The 17,260-nt window shown below is 35.2% G+C and overlaps 4 protein-coding genes and 3 non-coding genes across 7 annotated transcripts; 3 read left to right on the top strand and 4 right to left on the bottom strand.

The window, feature by feature from the left end:
- Window positions 1–544: 544 nt before the first annotated feature.
- On the bottom strand, window positions 545–4,538 carry nep-22 (Neprilysin). Its single transcript, NM_077127.5, has 12 exons — window positions 4,479–4,538; window positions 4,172–4,428; window positions 3,834–3,989; window positions 3,532–3,608; window positions 3,320–3,482; window positions 2,667–2,878; window positions 2,393–2,525; window positions 2,145–2,347; window positions 1,912–2,092; window positions 1,805–1,865; window positions 919–1,691; window positions 545–865 (listed from the first exon to the last, which is right to left on the bottom strand). The coding sequence occupies exons 1-12, from the start codon at window positions 4,507–4,509 to the stop codon at window positions 716–718; spliced, it is 2,397 nt and encodes a 798-aa protein (NP_509528.1). The 5' UTR covers window positions 4,510–4,538; the 3' UTR covers window positions 545–715.
- Window positions 4,539–5,136: 598 nt separating this feature from the next.
- On the bottom strand, window positions 5,137–9,622 carry snf-12 (Sodium-dependent transporter snf-12). Its single transcript, NM_077126.4, has 12 exons — window positions 9,282–9,622; window positions 8,547–8,925; window positions 8,356–8,499; window positions 8,211–8,304; window positions 7,927–8,098; window positions 7,657–7,883; window positions 7,512–7,606; window positions 7,335–7,464; window positions 7,165–7,288; window positions 6,940–7,119; window positions 6,062–6,847; window positions 5,137–5,581 (listed from the first exon to the last, which is right to left on the bottom strand). The coding sequence occupies exons 1-12, from the start codon at window positions 9,612–9,614 to the stop codon at window positions 5,177–5,179; spliced, it is 3,069 nt and encodes a 1,022-aa protein (NP_509527.1). The 5' UTR covers window positions 9,615–9,622; the 3' UTR covers window positions 5,137–5,176.
- Window positions 9,623–10,806: 1,184 nt separating this feature from the next.
- On the bottom strand, window positions 10,807–11,488 carry T25B6.3 (TryThrA_C domain-containing protein; the record flags this gene model as incomplete). The annotated part of the gene is made up of 3 exons (NM_077125.1): window positions 10,807–11,005; window positions 11,056–11,234; window positions 11,414–11,488. The coding sequence occupies 3 exons, from the start codon at window positions 11,486–11,488 to the stop codon at window positions 10,807–10,809; spliced, it is 453 nt and encodes a 150-aa protein (NP_509526.1).
- Window positions 11,489–13,357: 1,869 nt separating this feature from the next.
- T25B6.t1 lies at window positions 13,358–13,429 on the top strand. Its single transcript has one exon. It is a non-coding gene; the product is annotated as a tRNA-Thr (tRNA).
- A 1,172-nt stretch (window positions 13,430–14,601) lies between these two features.
- On the bottom strand, window positions 14,602–14,702 carry T25B6.10. The gene has a single exon (NR_071786.1). It is a non-coding gene; the product is annotated as an Unclassified non-coding RNA T25B6.10 (non-coding RNA).
- Window positions 14,608–14,679, top strand: T25B6.t2. Its single transcript has one exon. It is a non-coding gene; the product is annotated as a tRNA-Thr (tRNA).
- A 1,510-nt stretch (window positions 14,703–16,212) lies between the features above and the next one.
- Window positions 16,213–17,214, top strand: T25B6.6 (DHC_N1 domain-containing protein). Its single transcript, NM_077124.6, has 3 exons — window positions 16,213–16,387; window positions 16,695–16,865; window positions 17,042–17,214. Exons 1-3 carry the CDS (start codon window positions 16,349–16,351, stop codon window positions 17,168–17,170), a joined length of 339 nt encoding a protein of 112 aa, NP_509525.2. The 5' UTR covers window positions 16,213–16,348; the 3' UTR covers window positions 17,171–17,214.
- Window positions 17,215–17,260: the final 46 nt, after the last annotated feature.

Genomic DNA, 17,260 nt, shown 5'->3' with positions numbered 1-17,260 from the left:
TGAGCCTAGAAAAGAAAAATGACATAGATTACATGCATACATTAGGAGTTTTACAAAAATTGACTTTTCAATAAAATACATTTTTACACGGAAAAATTAAATGTATTAATAAAGAATATTCCTATGGTGCAAAAATGACCAAGCAGAACTTAAGGAATAACTACAATGTTGGAATACGGATGTTTTCAACATAACTTGAATATAAAACTTTGAAAAATGTGTTTTAATCAGTTCCCTGACCAAACTAACATAGGGCTTATTCCGGAAACATTTGTTACTCAGAAATAGAACAGTATTCAAATGGAACTCGGCAAAAAATATTCAAAGAAGTTACACGTATTTTGAAAAGAAACATTCGAACAAGTCGCGGATTATTGGACAAATCATTCCACTAGACGGTTCAAAATCCACTAGACAGACAAACTTCGATGCAATCTCAATACCCTTCCGGAATATCTCTCCGTTTAGTGTATTCTAGGTCTCTAACTTTAAAAGTGCAGTTTCCTTTCCTATCTGTTATAATCTCCATTTGAATTGCCACAGTTCCGTAATGTTTAAAAACCAAGTTTTTATTGTCTTTTCAAAGCATTGAAGGGAACAATGACGAGTATATCTAGCTGGAAAATTAGTAGGAAAACACAGGATTAGTAGGAAAATATTATAAAATAATAATAGTACGCGTTTCAACAGGTAAACAATTGATAAATCATCAAATTTATTGTCCAACCCAGACCTTGCATCTGCCGGATGGTTCTGGGTACATTGGGCTACCACGAACACATCCAAAGTCTTTTCCGAACTCTGGAATATCTTGCATAACCTGGTTGGTTCTGCATTGAGCCGGTGAGTGAGGGTTGGTAAGAAGCTGGAAAATAAATTATTTTCACTGTTTTCAGTTAAAAGAAAAGGGTTTTTTACCTGGTGAACTAAATTGGCGTCGGATTGCTTCATACACCATGAGTAACCATATGTGATCCAGAAGATTTGATTAGGAGTGTAATTCTCCAATCCTGGAAGTCTATCTTCTTCAACACCTTTTCTAGTGGTTGCAACATATTGTCTGTATGATCTGTATGCAGCCTGTTGTCCTCCCAAATCAGCAATGTTTTCTCCTTGAGTCGTAGCTCCATTTGCACAATGAATATTTCCTGTCTTTTCTGGGCAACATTGTGTACTAAATTGAGTGACAACACATTGAGCCATGTCGATGAATCCAGAGGAAGAGTTCGTGTCCATCCATCCACACTTGTTCCACGAACAATCAGTCAGCTCTCCATTGAAACCGAATTGCACTCCTTCGTCATCATATCCGTGAGTCAATTCGTGTCCTCCAGTACCTCCTTGTCCAGCAAAATTGTACGCTTGTGGATAGTTCAAGTTGTAGTATGGTGGGTTCCAAGCAGCGTATGGGAAAGTGATTGAGTTACGTTCCGGTTGGTACCAGGCGTTTACCATGGCTGGGGATTGAAGGAAATTGGTTCTATCAGCTGGTTCACCCATAATTCGGAAGAACTCTCTGACTTCCATTCCTTTCTTCAATACAGCAAAAATTCCATAGATATCATTTTTGTCTTTGGTGTAAAGGTCGATAATAGAAGCATAATCCTGGTTGTAAGCGTCAACTGTTGTAAAGTCATTGAAGTCACCGAACATTGCCTCTGGCCATCCAAAGTTTTTCACCAATGAGTCAGCTAAATGAAAATTGTTATTATGTACACTTGGAGCACTATAACAGGTACTGTTTTGTTTTTATGATACTGAATTAAGTTTGAAAATAAGCAGGCAGCAAAAAAGTAAAACATACACTTGTTATGGGCACGGTTCTTGCTAAAAGTGTCCATCCAATTGAGAGAATCAATCATACCCTGAAAAAAAGTTACCATTTTTTCAACTTTGCACAATCTGGCTTACCTGGAAGTTGTTGATGATCAAAGTAGTCTGATCTTTGACATCAGCTTGAACTTTATTTCTCTCACTCTTCGATTTTACGTATACGTATCCAGTTCCGTATGGCATGTAAGCAGTGAGAAGATCCATGCAACCTTCAGAGATTCCATCAAGATCAGCCATTCTGTACTCTCTCTTCCCGATTCTGAACGTTTTTTACCGATTGGTTATAATAATTCCGCAGTAAATTGTATTACTTTTTGATTCCACGTCCATTTCTCAGCGCATAATGGATATAATTTGTGTCCGAGGAAACTTTTGCAGTTGCTGGGTTGATGAAGTCAGATTCGTCGGCCAAAAGTTGAGCAATCATGTAGTTGGCGACTACGGTCGAGTTGGAAGTTTTTCCATCAAAGACACTGTTCAACCAGGCAAAGTAGGATGGCTCAGTTACGACAATCTAAAAATAACTATTTAGTTTAGGCACTGCTTGCTGGTATTTTACATTGTAGTTGGCTTGATCAGCATCGCTGGCAACACCGTGAAATAGCTGTCCGAGGTAAGATTTCCAGTTGATGGCACGATAAGCAGTGGTTGCTGAAGCAATGTTGTATGGATTATACTGTTGCTGATAGTTTCTGAAAATACGTATTATTGCTTTTCCATTCCTGTTCCTATGAGAAGTTCAAGTCGAACCCAGCAACATTTTTCATTTCACTTTTCTGATAAGATGCCTTCACTTTACGCAAAAATGATAAGAATTGAAAATTATCACCCACCTCAACAAATCATCAGGCCAGGACGCCATTGCAATTTGAACTTCAAAGTTGACAACTTCTTGAGCAGCTGCAAGAAGTGCATCGGCTCCGACATTTTTTTTAGCAGCGTTAGCAAACGCCGTCAGAAGATCGTTGACATCGGAGACACGTTGGTTGACTTCAGCGATATATTGCGGTTTCACATAGAAATCTCTAGCAAGGGATAGTCCCGGCTGAAAATATTGCATATTCATACATATAGTTCTTAAAATATGATACATATAGTAGTTGAAATTCTGGAATAATTTTAAATTTGTGTCATTAAATGGCAATATACTTTCAAATTACTATTAGTTATTTACATTTAGACACTACATAGATAAAACATCCAATAAAATTGAAGCGTGACTTAAATCAATTTTTGCTTTTTTATTTCCCAAAGTTCGGAACCAAGCTACTTTTTTGAGTAAGTAGTTGACGCCAACTACCAAGGTTTGATGGGATCTGTGGATTGATTCAAAAATCATTAAAGTACAATCGTCTAATATGTGTTTCGTATTGTAACTAATCTGGTGTTTTGATTGGGCGAAAGGTAATTCGGTTTAGTTGGTTTTGCCTTTCATATCATCTCCAGAACACAGTAAAAAACACTAAATATATTTTAGTAAACTAACCGGTCCAGTGTAAAGAGCATTCTTGGTGTGATCTTTATAATCGGAAGAAGCAATGGTGTATGTTAATGTACCGACAGCATGTTTCTGCTCGATTTGTCCAGCGACCATCCAATAGTCGACATTTGTTTTCAGTGGCTCTCCGAAGAATGGAACACCTCCAAACCTAAATTAATCTCGTTTGGATAATTGAAAAATACTCAAATAACCCTTACAAACTTGTGATTTCAGCGTAGACAACTGCGGTCTTGTCTGCTGGGCTTGCCAAGTTGTTCTTGCAGGTTTCAAAAGCCTGTAATATAAAATTTTAGCGAAGGTTACTACTGATAATGTTCCGACTCATTCACTTATCAAACAAAGAACGTTTCAGAAAATGCTGATAATTTATGTTTAACAATAATTCAATGCATGATCATGATTCACTTCTGAACATTCTGTTTTGAAACACTCTTGGTTTTTCATAATCATCATCATAAAATCACAATGACAATTATATGATGTAACTCAATCTACTTACCGCTTTTGTAATCCTTTCGGTCTTGGAGGTTGTGGTGCTCGTGACATCAATTTTACTGAGAGCGGCAACAATTTCAGAGTAGACGTCGACTTGAGCTTGATCATAGGTTCCTAGACGAGATCGGCCGAGTTTTTGGAGATCGGTGTTTTGAAGGAACTAAAAGTTATTGGACCTTGATAATCGTTGAATAATTTAAATATTCTTATTCCAAAGTTCTAACTTACGAACACCTCAAAATCGACTACAAATACAAAGTTAAATAGATTTTTTTAATTCAAAATAGTGATAATTAATAATAAACTATGTACCAACTCAATTTCTTTATAAATTCAACTCACCTTATTACACGTGAAAGCGTAAAAATCTTGGCATGGATCAACGGTGTCATCAAGTCCATTCAGCAAATAATTGGCAGCTTGTGTGTAAGATGGAGAAGTGTTAACCGTACCAGGAGTTGAGTTTACTTGTGGAGCTGGGGTGTAATGATAGACTGGGTTATTGTTAACGGTGGTTGTGAGAGTGTTCACATTGCCGAGGATAATAATGTTGAGGACCAATGATCCAATAGCGATACCAACGGCTATTACCACTGCCGCTGAAAAATATGTCTTGCAAGGACAATATAAAATTAAGGTTGAAACTTACCGATAGTTACTAGAGGAATTGCCTGCGACATGCTTGAAGCCGGTCACAAAGGCAAATGTTGCCGCGTTATCAACCGTTTTGGTTTCTGCCGTTTTATCATCACTATCGGCTCCAACAAAGTGCGTATGTTGGTTTAATATGTTCGATTTGTACAGGCACTTCATGTATCGCCTGCTAATGCCTGAAAAGGACAAAATGTACAGTTTCGCACATTACAAGGGGATTAAAACAGTATTAATCAGAAAAGGAGTTATCGTATCGTATGGTTTTTTCTGTGGAAATAAATTTGAAAAAAAAAACGTATTTTATAGTGCTTGCAGGATCAACGCAAAGATTTAGAAAATCATCTTGGAGGATTTGCAGAATTTTGATATTAAGTCCGGAATTAGTTCAAGTTCTTAACGGAAACTGTTTTAAATACTGTGAGAAGAAGATGCAGAAACTGTGATCTTTTCCTCTTTCAACTCTTCCAACATTCTTTTGAATAACAATTGAGAAAATTGCAGGAAAAATGTTTATAGAATTATCATTATTCTTTTGCACTTAGACATTTATAAAGTGGAAACAGACTTTTCATATTACAATATATGTACTCTAATTTGGCGAATTTTCTTTGAAAAATCACTTTGTTCTCATTTCAATATTTGATGTTTATATTCAAAATCAACAATCTTTTATTTCACAAATTGCAACAAAATTTATTTTGGCGGCATATCAATTGGTTTCGGCCGCTTTAACTGTGATAACACTTTCGACCTGCCATTCTTCTGCTCCTGGTCATAAATTGCCACTGAACTCAAAGAGCGCTGTCTGGGAAAGTCCAAGGGTGTAATGGAAATTGATTCAGCGGTTGCTGTAGAGAAATGAGTGAATGCGTCGTCGTCGGAGGTTTTCCGTCGGATGACTGTAGCTCTACGAAAGCAGTCATCGGATGAGTCGTCAGATGAGTTAGAAATTGACGGTGAATCATCACCTGGTGTGATGATTTCAGGAGAGTGTGACTCTTTGCTGTTCATCATTGGGGGCTCAGATCGGCAGTGTTGTAATTTGGGCGGTGGAGGGAGTGGACTTGTCGGGACGGGTGGATCGGATGCCGATGGGCTCTGAAATTTATTTTGATATAAAGATGGTTTGAACAAATTGAAATGATCTGAAAGAAAACGAACTATTAATTTAATTTTTTTCAAAAGCTTCACATAAAAAATCAAATAAAATCAAACCTATACGTTCTCATGAAAATCTATTGAATAAAGTTGTAAACATCTCCTTTCAGATTATTTGATACAATTTTTAAAATGATCAGCAGTTTTAAATCAAGAAAAAAATACTGGGTCAACAATTCTTCAGTTGCTTTTTGTTAATAAGTGTTTGATTTTAAAAAAGTTATTGCAAAATGACTTTTTTAATTACTGCTTCGAAGTAATCATTTGGCAGAATCTATATCTAAAAGTTTGAGGTAAAACATTTTGTAATTTAGGTTTTCGGCAAACGCTTTTCATATACTACTACTAACAAAAAATTAAACAATAATGCTCTGTCAACATAATAATTCATGTTTTTGAAAATATCTTATATTCACTTACACTTCGCTTCTTGCGTGTTTTACGAGCCATCCTTTCCATATTTTGTGGTAGCTTGTTTGGTATTCTTGGCACTTCAACATTACGACATTTATAGTTTACAGGCATCGATTCCGAAAATCTGGTTGTCATTATTTTCTCGTCATCTCCTAATATTGCAGGTGGCGAACCAAATAGGGTTAACTCCATGTCATCATTGTGTTTCACAGTTGACGCCATGAACGAATTTGTCGTCGCTGAATCTTCCTCTGAGTAATTCGAAGCGGTCTCTTCAATTTGTTGCTGACGATCTCTGAGTCTTCCCGCCTTCCATCCATACGGATCTAGAGAAGCTCCAAGTGGGAAGACACGTGATCTCACTGTTGGTCCACGTGAATCAATGTACATATAAGTGTTTTCTCGATGAGTGAAAATTGTTGGTGTTCTTCGCCTATTCGGTGGGCTCTCAAATTTACCACTTTGTCGCATATAAAGATCTTTTGGCTCAAGGGAGTCGTCTTGGCTTTCTCTCCACTCGGAAGTGTCAAAAAGAGATTTCAAAAGTTTTCCTTCGTTTCGGATCTGCCGTATTTGCATGAATGCAACCAAAGGTACAACAAGTAATGGTCCAATCATAACAATCCAAGCAACAATTTCATAGTCAATCGGAATTGGTCGCCCAGCAAATGAGATTCTCTGGTATCCTAAAACTGAAGCAACAAGGAGAACTGTCAAGATAACAGGGCAAATGAAGCAAAGTGAAAACTTTATATATATTCCACCAGGTCCGAAGAAATATATTAGTTTTTCCTGGAAAACGTTTAATTTATATTGTTATGTGTAAAACAATTTCAAATTTTTGTTGGTAATACGTAGTGTTCTATTTTTTTCCAAAATCTTACTTTCAATCTTGTCGCCTTTGATATCTGAATTCTTGGAACTCGCAGCATTGCAGAAATATCCGTCAAATAGTTGTCGATCCCGTACACATAACATACAATAGCCACTGAGAGTAACGCTAGGGAGAACGAGTTCCAGTTAGCGTTAAGATTTTCAATTGCATGAAATACAAAAATCCCACCCTGAATTTTTTGATAGAAAAATAGTATAGAATTTACTACACTTACTTGAGCACACAACGGTAAACCAAGAAAAAACCCTGCTAAGCAAAGAAATGCCAAAAGCCTGTTTTCCACTGCTTTGTTTTTCATGGAGAAGTGATTCATAAATGCAGATGCTATCATTTCAAGCCTGTAAAAATAAAAACAATGAACTTGATATGAAGGTATGAACCAACCATGCAAATTCTGCATCAATTGCTGCTAAAACCAACATTCCAAAAAACAACGTTGCCCAGAGACCTCCCCAATACATGAATGATGTGACACCCGGGTAAACTGTAAATGACAGGTAGAGAGGGTCGTGCTCTGAAAGTGAAATAATGACATAGTTGATATGGAACAGATAAACTTACTTAAAACATCATTTACATTGCTGTTTGACTCGCTTGCAATGAATCCAACAAATGAAAAGATGACCATTCCAGAGAGGCAAGAAGTCAGTGCATCCCTAAAACCTTACCATGTTTTTTCTGTCATCGTCTGATAGTGTTCACTAACATAATTACCAAAAGCACCGAGTCTCGGTATATATTATTCCGATACCTAGAAAACGCCGCCATTGAAATGAGTGGACCCGCATCTATTCCTAGCTCATAGAACACTTGCTCAGCAGCTGACTTCCAAATTTGCCATTTCCAAAGTTTAGTACTATCGACAGTGAATAAAAATGTAAGCCCCTTGTTGGCTCCGGGCAGACTAATTCCACGCAGTAATAGAATAGACAACTGGAAATATTTTCGTTAAAAGCTGAAAAAAATTACAACAAACCAGTAAATATGGCACAGTAGCAGTTACGTTCATAGTTTGAGCAATTGATCCAAGACCCTTAAACACTCCAAAAAAGACCAAAAGCCACGCAGCAGCTAAGGATAGCACCAAGTGAGATTGTAGGGGGCCCAACGCAAAATCCCCAAATGTTGATAATGAAAGAACTTCGGAACTGAACGCAAAAATAATTGCAAAGATTTAAACGTTTTTTAAAAAATAGCTTTTTGTCAACAAAAAATAAAAATAGAAAATAAACATATGTACTTCATTTTCCAAAAACTCACTGAAAAAATGCTTCTGGTGCAGTGATAGAGTTTGTAGAATTGAAGCAGCTATGCAAGTTGTGCAAGTTACAGCAACGGTTGTCTAGTTGCCATTCTATATTTGGATCATTCCAGTTATGATTATTTTGAGTTTTAAACAGCTCACCGTCTCTACAAGTTTCCCATGGTAGTTCGTCTCCCAACAAAAGTCCTTTTGCCGATTGAAAAAAGTAGTGAATTGCCCAAGCCACAATAATATTGTAATAAACCGCTACCGGAATTGCAATCACAACCAAAGCCCAACCAACTCCTGAATATCTTTACGATTGATAAGTTTTGCACTCATATCTGATTTACCTGATCCAATTGGCATCAATCTCTGAAACGCTGTATTAGCTGCCTGTCCAGTATACTGACCTAATGATAAGTGCAAAAATACTAATGGAAGACCAAAAAATATTAGCGAAAACAGGTACGGGATAAAGAAAACGCCTCCACCATGCTGATAGACTTTTGCTGGAAACCGCATAGTGTGCCCGACTCCAACCATGAATCCAAGGCAAGAGAGGAAGAAATCTTTCTGCGTTCTCCACAGCTCCCGTCGATCATTTTGCTTGGAAAACCGAAGTAAGTCTGTTCGTCTGTACAATTGAAATTGGTCCCACCAGTGCGGACGTTGAGGCGTTTGGTCTTCAAGGGCTGATACATCAATAGTTTGAATAACATCAGGAGATGACTGAAAATTTGAATGAAGAGTTAACTTATTTATAATTCCGTTTTTCAAATGACAGGTTATCATATTGTCCAAGTTTTTTCTGATCGTTTTGTCAACGTAACTGAAATCACCTTGTCTTGTGAGGCGTTTAATCGGCATCTATCGTGAAAAAAATGTAGGAGAAATCTAAATTTTTTAACTTAAGCTGAGTATGCTTTATATTGAAACTTAAATTAACATGGACGCCATCGGCCACATTTAAAACAATTTACTCTCAATTTGAAAAAAATGTCGGACGTTTCTTGTTACAATTTCTGACAAAACTCTTGAACGTCCTACACCAATGTTCATTTTTCAGAGATTAAATTCACACTCACCACACCTGGAAGGGACGATATTGTTCGGGATAATGGCGGAGCTACTGATGAGCTTGTTTTTCGCTTCACCTTTTTCCATTTCTTCTCTTTTCCCACTGAACTTCCTCGGTTTAAAAGACGTTCTGTTTCGTCTGCATGGCATACACACTCCAAATAAAATAGGGCAGCGTCATTAGCACTTGAACCAACAAGTTCTCGAAGTTTGACAATTCGCTTGTCCATATCTACCGTTCGCTTCTTAATCTCGTCAACTGATGATTTACGGTGCAATTCGTTTCTTTTGGCGAGTGCCTCGATTTGCAATCGGAGAGCTGATTTCCATTCTCCGTTCATTTTGATCTGCTAGAAAAAATATGTTCTCTTTATTTTTCAGGGATTCCGAAATCGTAGCGGAATATGATAGTACTTTTATTGTAAGACACTCGACAATTGCTCAAAGAATACATACACACTACATGTTATATTTTCTGACTGAGCACTTTTTCTTTTTCTTTCAGAAAACTCAACTCAGAATACCAAAAGCTATATTTCAAACATTGATAAAATTATTAAATGTTGATTATACATATGATAAGGAAGATTTATAACTTTTAAGAAAAATAAAAACTACAACGGCACGAAAATAATGTTGTAGGTGATGCCGACGGTGAAGAAGGTTAAAAAGGTTAGAGATCGTGAATCTACAAAACGCAGGCGATAAAGGGAAACCCGAGGAAAACCTGTTCCCGTCTTTTTGTTTGACAAACTCACCTCTTCTTGCAAGACGAGAGATTATTGAGTACGCGAGAATAGTACAGTTGATGTTGTGAGAATTTGGTTGAAATTAGTTTTTAATAACAAACTATTGCGTATGATCAACGCGTTAGATTTCAATTTGTTGAGTTAAAACACAGAAGGATAAATAAAATTTTGCTTTCGTATTGTAATAATTTTGCTTTCGTATTGTAAATGATATAAAGATAACGTTAAACTTTTCTCGATGTCTTTGAGTTTCGTGATTTTTATTATCAGTCGATTAATTTTTTACGCAGAGAACCTTAGATATGTATTCCCATTTTGCCACAAAAACACTGTTTAGTGCACTTCCTTCCCTCAAAACCAATTGTGCACGTTTCAATAGGCAAGCTTTTTTCAAAATCATGTATAATTTGAAACCTTTTCAGCGGTACCAGCATTTTTTTGCATCCAAAATAGTTAGCCGTGTTATTTCTTGGTCACACTTTTTTTTTGACTACAAGACTATAGTACTACTTTTGAATATACAGGGTGGTAAATAATTATGGCGACCACTTTAGGGCACTGTAACTTTTTTTTGGACAGCGAGCAAAACAAGTGAATAGATACATTTTATTGTTCAGAAACAATCCAACATAATGATTATATAAAAACTATATAAAACTTGACATTTATGATCACTTACAGCCGCACAGAACTCAAGAAAGTCAAAAATCCACACGGCCCTGGTGCGCAAGTAGACTCGATTTAGCTTATTGGTGATTTTTAAATGAGGTATCAAAAAATGCATTTAAAGTTCTAAAGTAGCCCATTCGCGATGCGCCATTCCGTCGTACATGTAGGTATCAAACAAATCATTCTCGTGCTTCTCAAAGTGAGACTCTCTCCATTTTTTGTCGTTTTTGACGGTGCAGTTGGAAAGGAAATTGTGCCCGAGGTGAAAGAAGTACTTGTTGTACAAATGATGGTCGGACTGTGACGGGACAAGACTGAAAATATGAAATATTAGAATTATAAGAATTATAATTGAATTGCTTACAACTTTTTTGCGCTTTCCAAAAACTCCACTTTTTCCCATCTAATATAGTTTTCCAAAAAGTTTTTTGGAGTGAGATTGTTCCAACAAAGAGTGCTCATGAACTCTTGAAACAGTTCTTTTGACGCAGATGACATGTCTACCTTGGCAAGGTTGTTGAGCTCCAAGATTTGTTCTGTCTCCTAAAGTAATATAATGGAACAGTATAAACTGCAAATATCAAATCGAATGTGTGTGAGATCCCGTTTCTTTGACAAAGACAATGCAAACACTGGAGTTTAATTGGACTTAAAAAACCAATCTAATACACATATTTCCTTTATCAATCAATATTTCCCTACATTCCCATTAATATTCATACCTTAAGTTCTTCGATTTTGGCTGTTGCTATGACGATGCAAATGAGCGGTAGACAATGAAAAACTGACAGGGTCATGTTATTCACCTGAAATTTTGGAATAAAGCAACTCGATAAATAATTGTGGAATATATACAAAATGTATAAACAAAATCTAAAACGTCGAATTGGAAATAGTAAAATGTTGCTCAGCTAAAGTCAGAAGAATAGAAGTGAATGAGCGAGGAGTGCGAGAGGAGATAATTAACTTCAATTTTTGATAAGGCACGAGATATTCCATTAATCAACATGTGTTTAATCATTGTTATTCATAGATTCGAAGATTTAGAAAAGTTATACACATTTATGATCGACTTATTGATAGAAATATGACCACTCTTTTACTAAAGAACAAAAAAGTTGTTATATTTGTCATTAAAAAAACATTTATAACAACTCATTGCAGTGATTATACATATATAGTAGTTGTTACCAAATCAAAATTGAGCGTTGTTATTTAATAAATCAACTCTACGAAACAATAAATCTAAAAATCAAAAAAGGAATCAATCTCAACTTTTTGCTTCTAAACAAATCTCATTGTTATAATGCAGAAATTTTTATGAATCATATGTGTATAAAACAACTAATACACAATCTGCTTAAAAATTCACAAAATTGATTGACCAGATTGGGAATATTGCTTCATGATCATAGATAAATTGTAGTTTTCTGGTCTTTTTTGCTTTCTGCTCAATCTGGTGATACTTTCATCAATGACATTTGAAAGTAAAATTTTCTAGAAATTTTAATGGACACACAAAAAAAGAAATCTAACAAAACCACGAGTGAATCTGCAAAGAAACAATTGAAAATTGTTAGCAAATCGTTTTCTAATGAATTTTCACTGCCAAATGGGGTTTCAATTTTTTAGGAATTCATTTAAGGGTGCCGAATTAATTAAGATTGTCCATTCCTTCAAGAAAAAAATTCCTTCAAGAAAAAAAAATGTATTCTGTTCAAAGGGCAGTTTTGTGAGGAACAAAGCTTCCAACTACAAGGCTTGGCGACCAATCTCTGTCCCGTTAGTACCGTAATCAAGCAAGACAATTTGTTTAAAAATGGAAAAACAAATATGTACTTCGCAGACGTCATATGTGTATGTAACCTATTCAAAATACTTTTCGATAACACATAATGAACCCTATAAATAATCTGAAATGACGGATACAGTGCCATCTGTGTTTTGTTTTTTATTTCATATTCAGGTACACAGAAAAGTAATTTATTCGGAAAAATGAATCCAAACTAATCAACTATCTCTGAAAAAATTTTGGCGGCTGTCATCTTGCGGGACACAAACTGTGGTACTTATGTATTATATCCCCGCCATTTTAAAATAGTATTAAAATTGCATTCATTTCTCCATTTAAATTAAATGTGATATCCATTTTGCTTGTTAGGTTTAGAAACTGTTCTCTCTTTAGCGTGAAATCGACAAAGCTATTCCATACTTTTTTATATAAATGTTCATTTGAAATGGGGGGGGGGGGGGATATAATAAAAAAGTATCCAAACTTTAAATTGATTTAAAATGTATTGTAACTCATAGCAGTTCACATGTCTTAGAGCGTTTATTCCTGTTTTCATCATAAGTTCCTGAATTTCCACTAAATATCAGGCGTTTCGACTTTTGTTTAATGTAGGATAAATAGCATTCTGTTAGCCAAAATACAGACAAGTTAATTCAGAAAATTATACCTAAACTAATTTGATTATCGTAACCCAAAAACTTTTTTTTTTAATTTTTAAAACTTGTTACCGTCACACTTTCACTAGCATTGATTTGCAAATTTCTGAGCATTTTAAAGGAATCCTATCCAATAGCCATCTACCCGCAAACAATTGTTTTTTTTCCGTATAAATAATAAATTAATACAGTGCTCAAAAAACCAGCTTTCAGATATCGCCCTTATAGCTCAGTGGTAGAGCGTTGGTCTCGTAAACCAAAGGTCCGTAGTTCAATCCTGCGTGAGGGCAACTTTTTTGTGGAGATCTTTGTTTCTTCAAAAAAAATTTCAAACGTATGCTTCGCGCAATTCAGAAAACTTTTCAGAGGTCTTCTTCTGCTCTCAATGTTTGATTGATTTCACTATAATTTGCTCAACATGATAGCTTTGTTGGAGTCGATCCTGATGACGTGGATGTTCTGTCAATTTTGCATTCATTTCTTTTTTCAGTGCATCCATCAAAGCTTTTTATTCTTGTTTTGAATTTTTTTTTTCAAATTTCACTTTTGCTATTCTCTAAAATTTATATAAAAAGGCAATTTTTCTTCCATTATCAGATTCTAAGTTAATAATATTGAACATGCTGAACTTAAGCCTATTTTGCAACGTTTTCAAAATCTCTGCTCAAACTCAAAAACAACAAACACAAAGTGGAATTCGAAAAAAAACCCATTCAACTTCTCAATGACGCGAGAATCCCTATGGCTTTTAGATCGCTCATAGTAACGAGGGTCTCGAAGATGTCAAAAAATGAAATGTGTTTTTTTACGTTTGGCATTATTTAACTTATTTTTCAAAGAGTAGATTGCGTGGTTGAGAACATCTAATTTTTATTGCATTTGTTTTTCATTGTTCATTAATTTTAAAAAGTTCTAATGTTTCAATATAATATGTACTGGCTTGTTTTTACATTGAAATACTACAACACAAAAAGATGTTCGACTTCGAGTTACACAAAAATCAGTAGAAAATAACTAAACATATTAAGTTTTCTCAGAACCTCATGAACTTATTTCAGATAATTCATTTTCAAACACCTCACATGAGCCTTCGAATGTTCTGTCCATTGTTGGAAATTCATCTCGCATTAATCCGGACCAGCCAGAAACATAAAATGCCCACTTTGAGCAAACATTGTTGGTATCTAGGAATCTAAATTTAATTCTGAACTTTGTACGTTCACTTTTATGAATTCCTCGAATTTAATTTAAAAAATTCTTGGAACTCCTCCAATGTGAAACAATTTGATTAAGGTCAATTGTGGAAGGAAAAAAATTGTTTGAAATTTTGTCCCAACAAGAATGCATAAGTGCGTTTTAACTTTTACTTTTTTGATGTCATGTTCTCGTCTACTCCGTGCAAAACAAGCAGGGAGTGAGTAAATGAAATAGACTCTCGTGTACGCCGGAGTAGGGTAATCGTTTTATCGCCCTTATAGCTCAGTGGTAGAGCGTTGGTCTTGTAAACCAAAGGTCCGTAGTTCAATCCTGCGTGGGGGCAATTTGTCTTTTTTTTTTTTTTGGAATTTCCTCATAACAACAACAAAACAAATATTTCATTATTCATAAGAGAACATTTCTGATAGCGCTGATTGATATACAAATTCTTAAAAGATTGAAACGAATTTATCCAGTTTCTATAAGATTTTTATTGCTCTTTCAAAAACAAGGTGTTGCAAATTTAATAGAATAATTGAATCCAAAACGTCAGTTTAATGGTTTTTTAAAGTTAACTGGACGAAAATAGCTATGATTCAGTAACAGGCTGCCAACACATACGTTTTGAATTTAAACCATAATAATGCAAACATGTTTTTGAAACCGTCCGAATAAAGGTCCATAAATTGCACGGCTTTTTACGTCGCAGTTTTAGAATTTCGAGCGGATTTTAAGTCACAATTTGTTCCATTGGATTTTCAGCACACTGAATTAAAGATTTTCAATCGTTTACTTTTAAATTTAATATGGTATATCACAGTTGGTCACAATTGTGGTTGTTTACAGTTTCCACGGTATTTTTTCCTAGATTCCTATAAGTTTAGAGTTTCCATTTTGAATGTGCTATTTGGAAAGTTGGGATTTGGGAATCTGAACCTTTCAACTGAGCTAATTGAGCTGAAATTACATTTTTCTACAGTAATTTTTTAGTATGACTTCTCTGTTTAGATTTTGTTCAACCATTGATTTTCTCATGAAAAATACAGTGCCCTTTTTAAAACGTAGTCATTGTCAGAAAATACATTGATTTCCCGATCTCCGGTACTACATCTTGAATAACAGACTGCCAATCTACAAACTCGATGAGAATATATTTTAAATTTCTATTTTTCTGACAGCTTTCGAACGAGAGGAGTCTACAATTTTGATTTTGCATTGATTTTCTCAATAGTTGAATTTGAAAGAAAGAAGGTTCTCATATTCTTTTTTTCGCTTTCTTTTTTCTGATTACTTACATGAAAAGTAAACGAAACTATTTTTTTCATTTATACCGATCGTTCTATGACTTTGAACTTTTATTCTTTGAAATAATAGTTTCTGAGTGAAACATTAGGTTTTTAGATTTGACAAAGTTATGCAGCTTCAATTTTGACTAATTTCCACTTCCTCTAATTTCTAATTCTTCAAATTCTTCAACTCTTTCTGCTCCCAATTTCATTTCCAACCCATTTTTCATCAAGTCTTCCGTGTGATTTATGTTTTTGCGGATAGAGAAGGCCTGGCCTGTCATGGAAATGGGTAGGCCTCTGTTTTCATATTTTGTTTTAAAGTTAATTTTAGATTTTATCCTAAAAATTAGCTGTTCATATTTTCTTTCCAACAAAAATTGATAAGAGTTTGAATGCTTAAAATGTTTAGTCATTCTTTCGTTGTTTGATCTTATGAATGACAAAACGTATATTGTGCTGATCCCAAAGGACAATACCTTGTGATATTCCAGTCAATATTTCAAAACCCAAAGTGTATAACGCACCTTTTTCATATTTGCATTTCAGTCTTGGTGCGTCTGCTTGTTGCAATACATCTTTTCGCATTTCTCTGTATCTCATTGAAAAACACATCTTTAGTTCTTCAATCATATTTGTTAATTTTCAAGTTTCTTACTAAGGATTAAACCGTACCGACCGTCTATACTCGTCAAGAAATGGATAAAGTTTCATAAACATAAAAACATGTTTCAAAAACAAATTCAAGACTCTGTTAGAAAAGAGGTAAGTTTGAAAAATACAATCCCCGCAATTTGATGCAACGTTGTCAATGATGTTCGAAAGAATCCGTTGTAGTAACAATATTCATAAGATAAGCACTAATGCGGCGAGGAACCCTGGTAGATGTTGCATCACGCAAATGAGTTACACTCCTATTCAAAGACTTCTCTAGAAAATTAGCTTTAGTGCACTGGTAAACCTTTTCTATTTCTTGTTGCTCATAACAACGGCGGAAGGAATTTAACTGATAATTTGAATAAAACACAAACCTAATAGATTTTTAGCAAATTTACTAAGTTAATAATTTCAGTCGGTGGGATCGAATCTCAGTTCAGCAGGTGATGGATTGAAGAAGATATCCGAAATTGAAAAAATGTCCTCGTTTCTCGTGGAAAACGGTGCATCTCGGTTCTGGAGAGCTAGTCTCGTGGAAAAGCTTACCGACATTCGCCCGATTGTGGAAGCAGGAAAAAACACAACGGTAAGATTGATACTGGTGTCTCATTTAGGAAATTGTATGAAACAAAGCTACATCTGGAATCATACACTGTCAAACATCAAACTCAAATGCATGATTCCTTTCAAATTAGCATGCGGAAGTTATAGTTAAAGTTTTTTGGTGCTCTTAGCAGGTGAAATAAGTTATTGAAATTTCAGGTGACGCGTGATGCCCAGCAATTCGTTGCCTCAAACTACGAGCGTCTTTGCACTGTCTACCAGAATAAGAAAAACCGCTTGGAAACACCTTTTGATTTTACTCGTTTGCATTCTCAAGAGTACAACTGAGCATGCAAATTTTATTCACCCTTAGTTAATGGTTGCCTTTTTTTCTGATAAATACTTTTTTTGGAATTTTACTTTTTGAAGCTCTTATGA

The sequence above is a fragment of the Caenorhabditis elegans genome, chromosome X (genome assembly GCF_000002985.6).
Source record: "Caenorhabditis elegans chromosome X".
NCBI lineage: Eukaryota > Metazoa > Nematoda > Chromadorea > Rhabditida > Rhabditidae > Caenorhabditis > Caenorhabditis elegans.
Note: the sequence above shows the minus strand (reverse complement) of the source record. Positions and strands in the feature narration are given on the sequence as shown.

Coding starts and splice junctions, on each gene's coding strand:
- nep-22 (NM_077127.5), bottom strand. CDS start 4,509: ATGTCGCAGGCAATTCCTCTAGTAACTATCG. Junction 3,990..4,171: donor ACGCTTTCACGTGTAATAAG/GTGAGTTGAATT, acceptor AATAACTTTTAG/TTCCTTCAAAACACCGATCT. Junction 2,348..2,392: donor CTGATCAAGCCAACTACAAT/GTAAAATACCAG, acceptor AGTTATTTTTAG/ATTGTCGTAACTGAGCCATC.
- snf-12 (NM_077126.4), bottom strand. CDS start 9,614: ATGAACGGAGAATGGAAATCAGCTCTCCGATTGCAAATCGAGGCACTC. Junction 7,884..7,926: donor CTACTGTGCCATATTTACTG/GTTTGTTGTAAT, acceptor AAATATTTCCAG/TTGTCTATTCTATTACTGCG. Junction 7,607..7,656: donor TCGGTGCTTTTGGTAATTAT/GTTAGTGAACAC, acceptor GTAAGGTTTTAG/GGATGCACTGACTTCTTGCC.
- T25B6.6 (NM_077124.6), top strand. CDS start 16,349: ATGTTTCAAAAACAAATTCAAGACTCTGTTAGAAAAGAG. Junction 16,388..16,694: donor AAGACTCTGTTAGAAAAGAG/GTAAGTTTGAAA, acceptor TAATAATTTCAG/TCGGTGGGATCGAATCTCAG. Junction 16,866..17,041: donor AAGCAGGAAAAAACACAACG/GTAAGATTGATA, acceptor TTGAAATTTCAG/GTGACGCGTGATGCCCAGCA.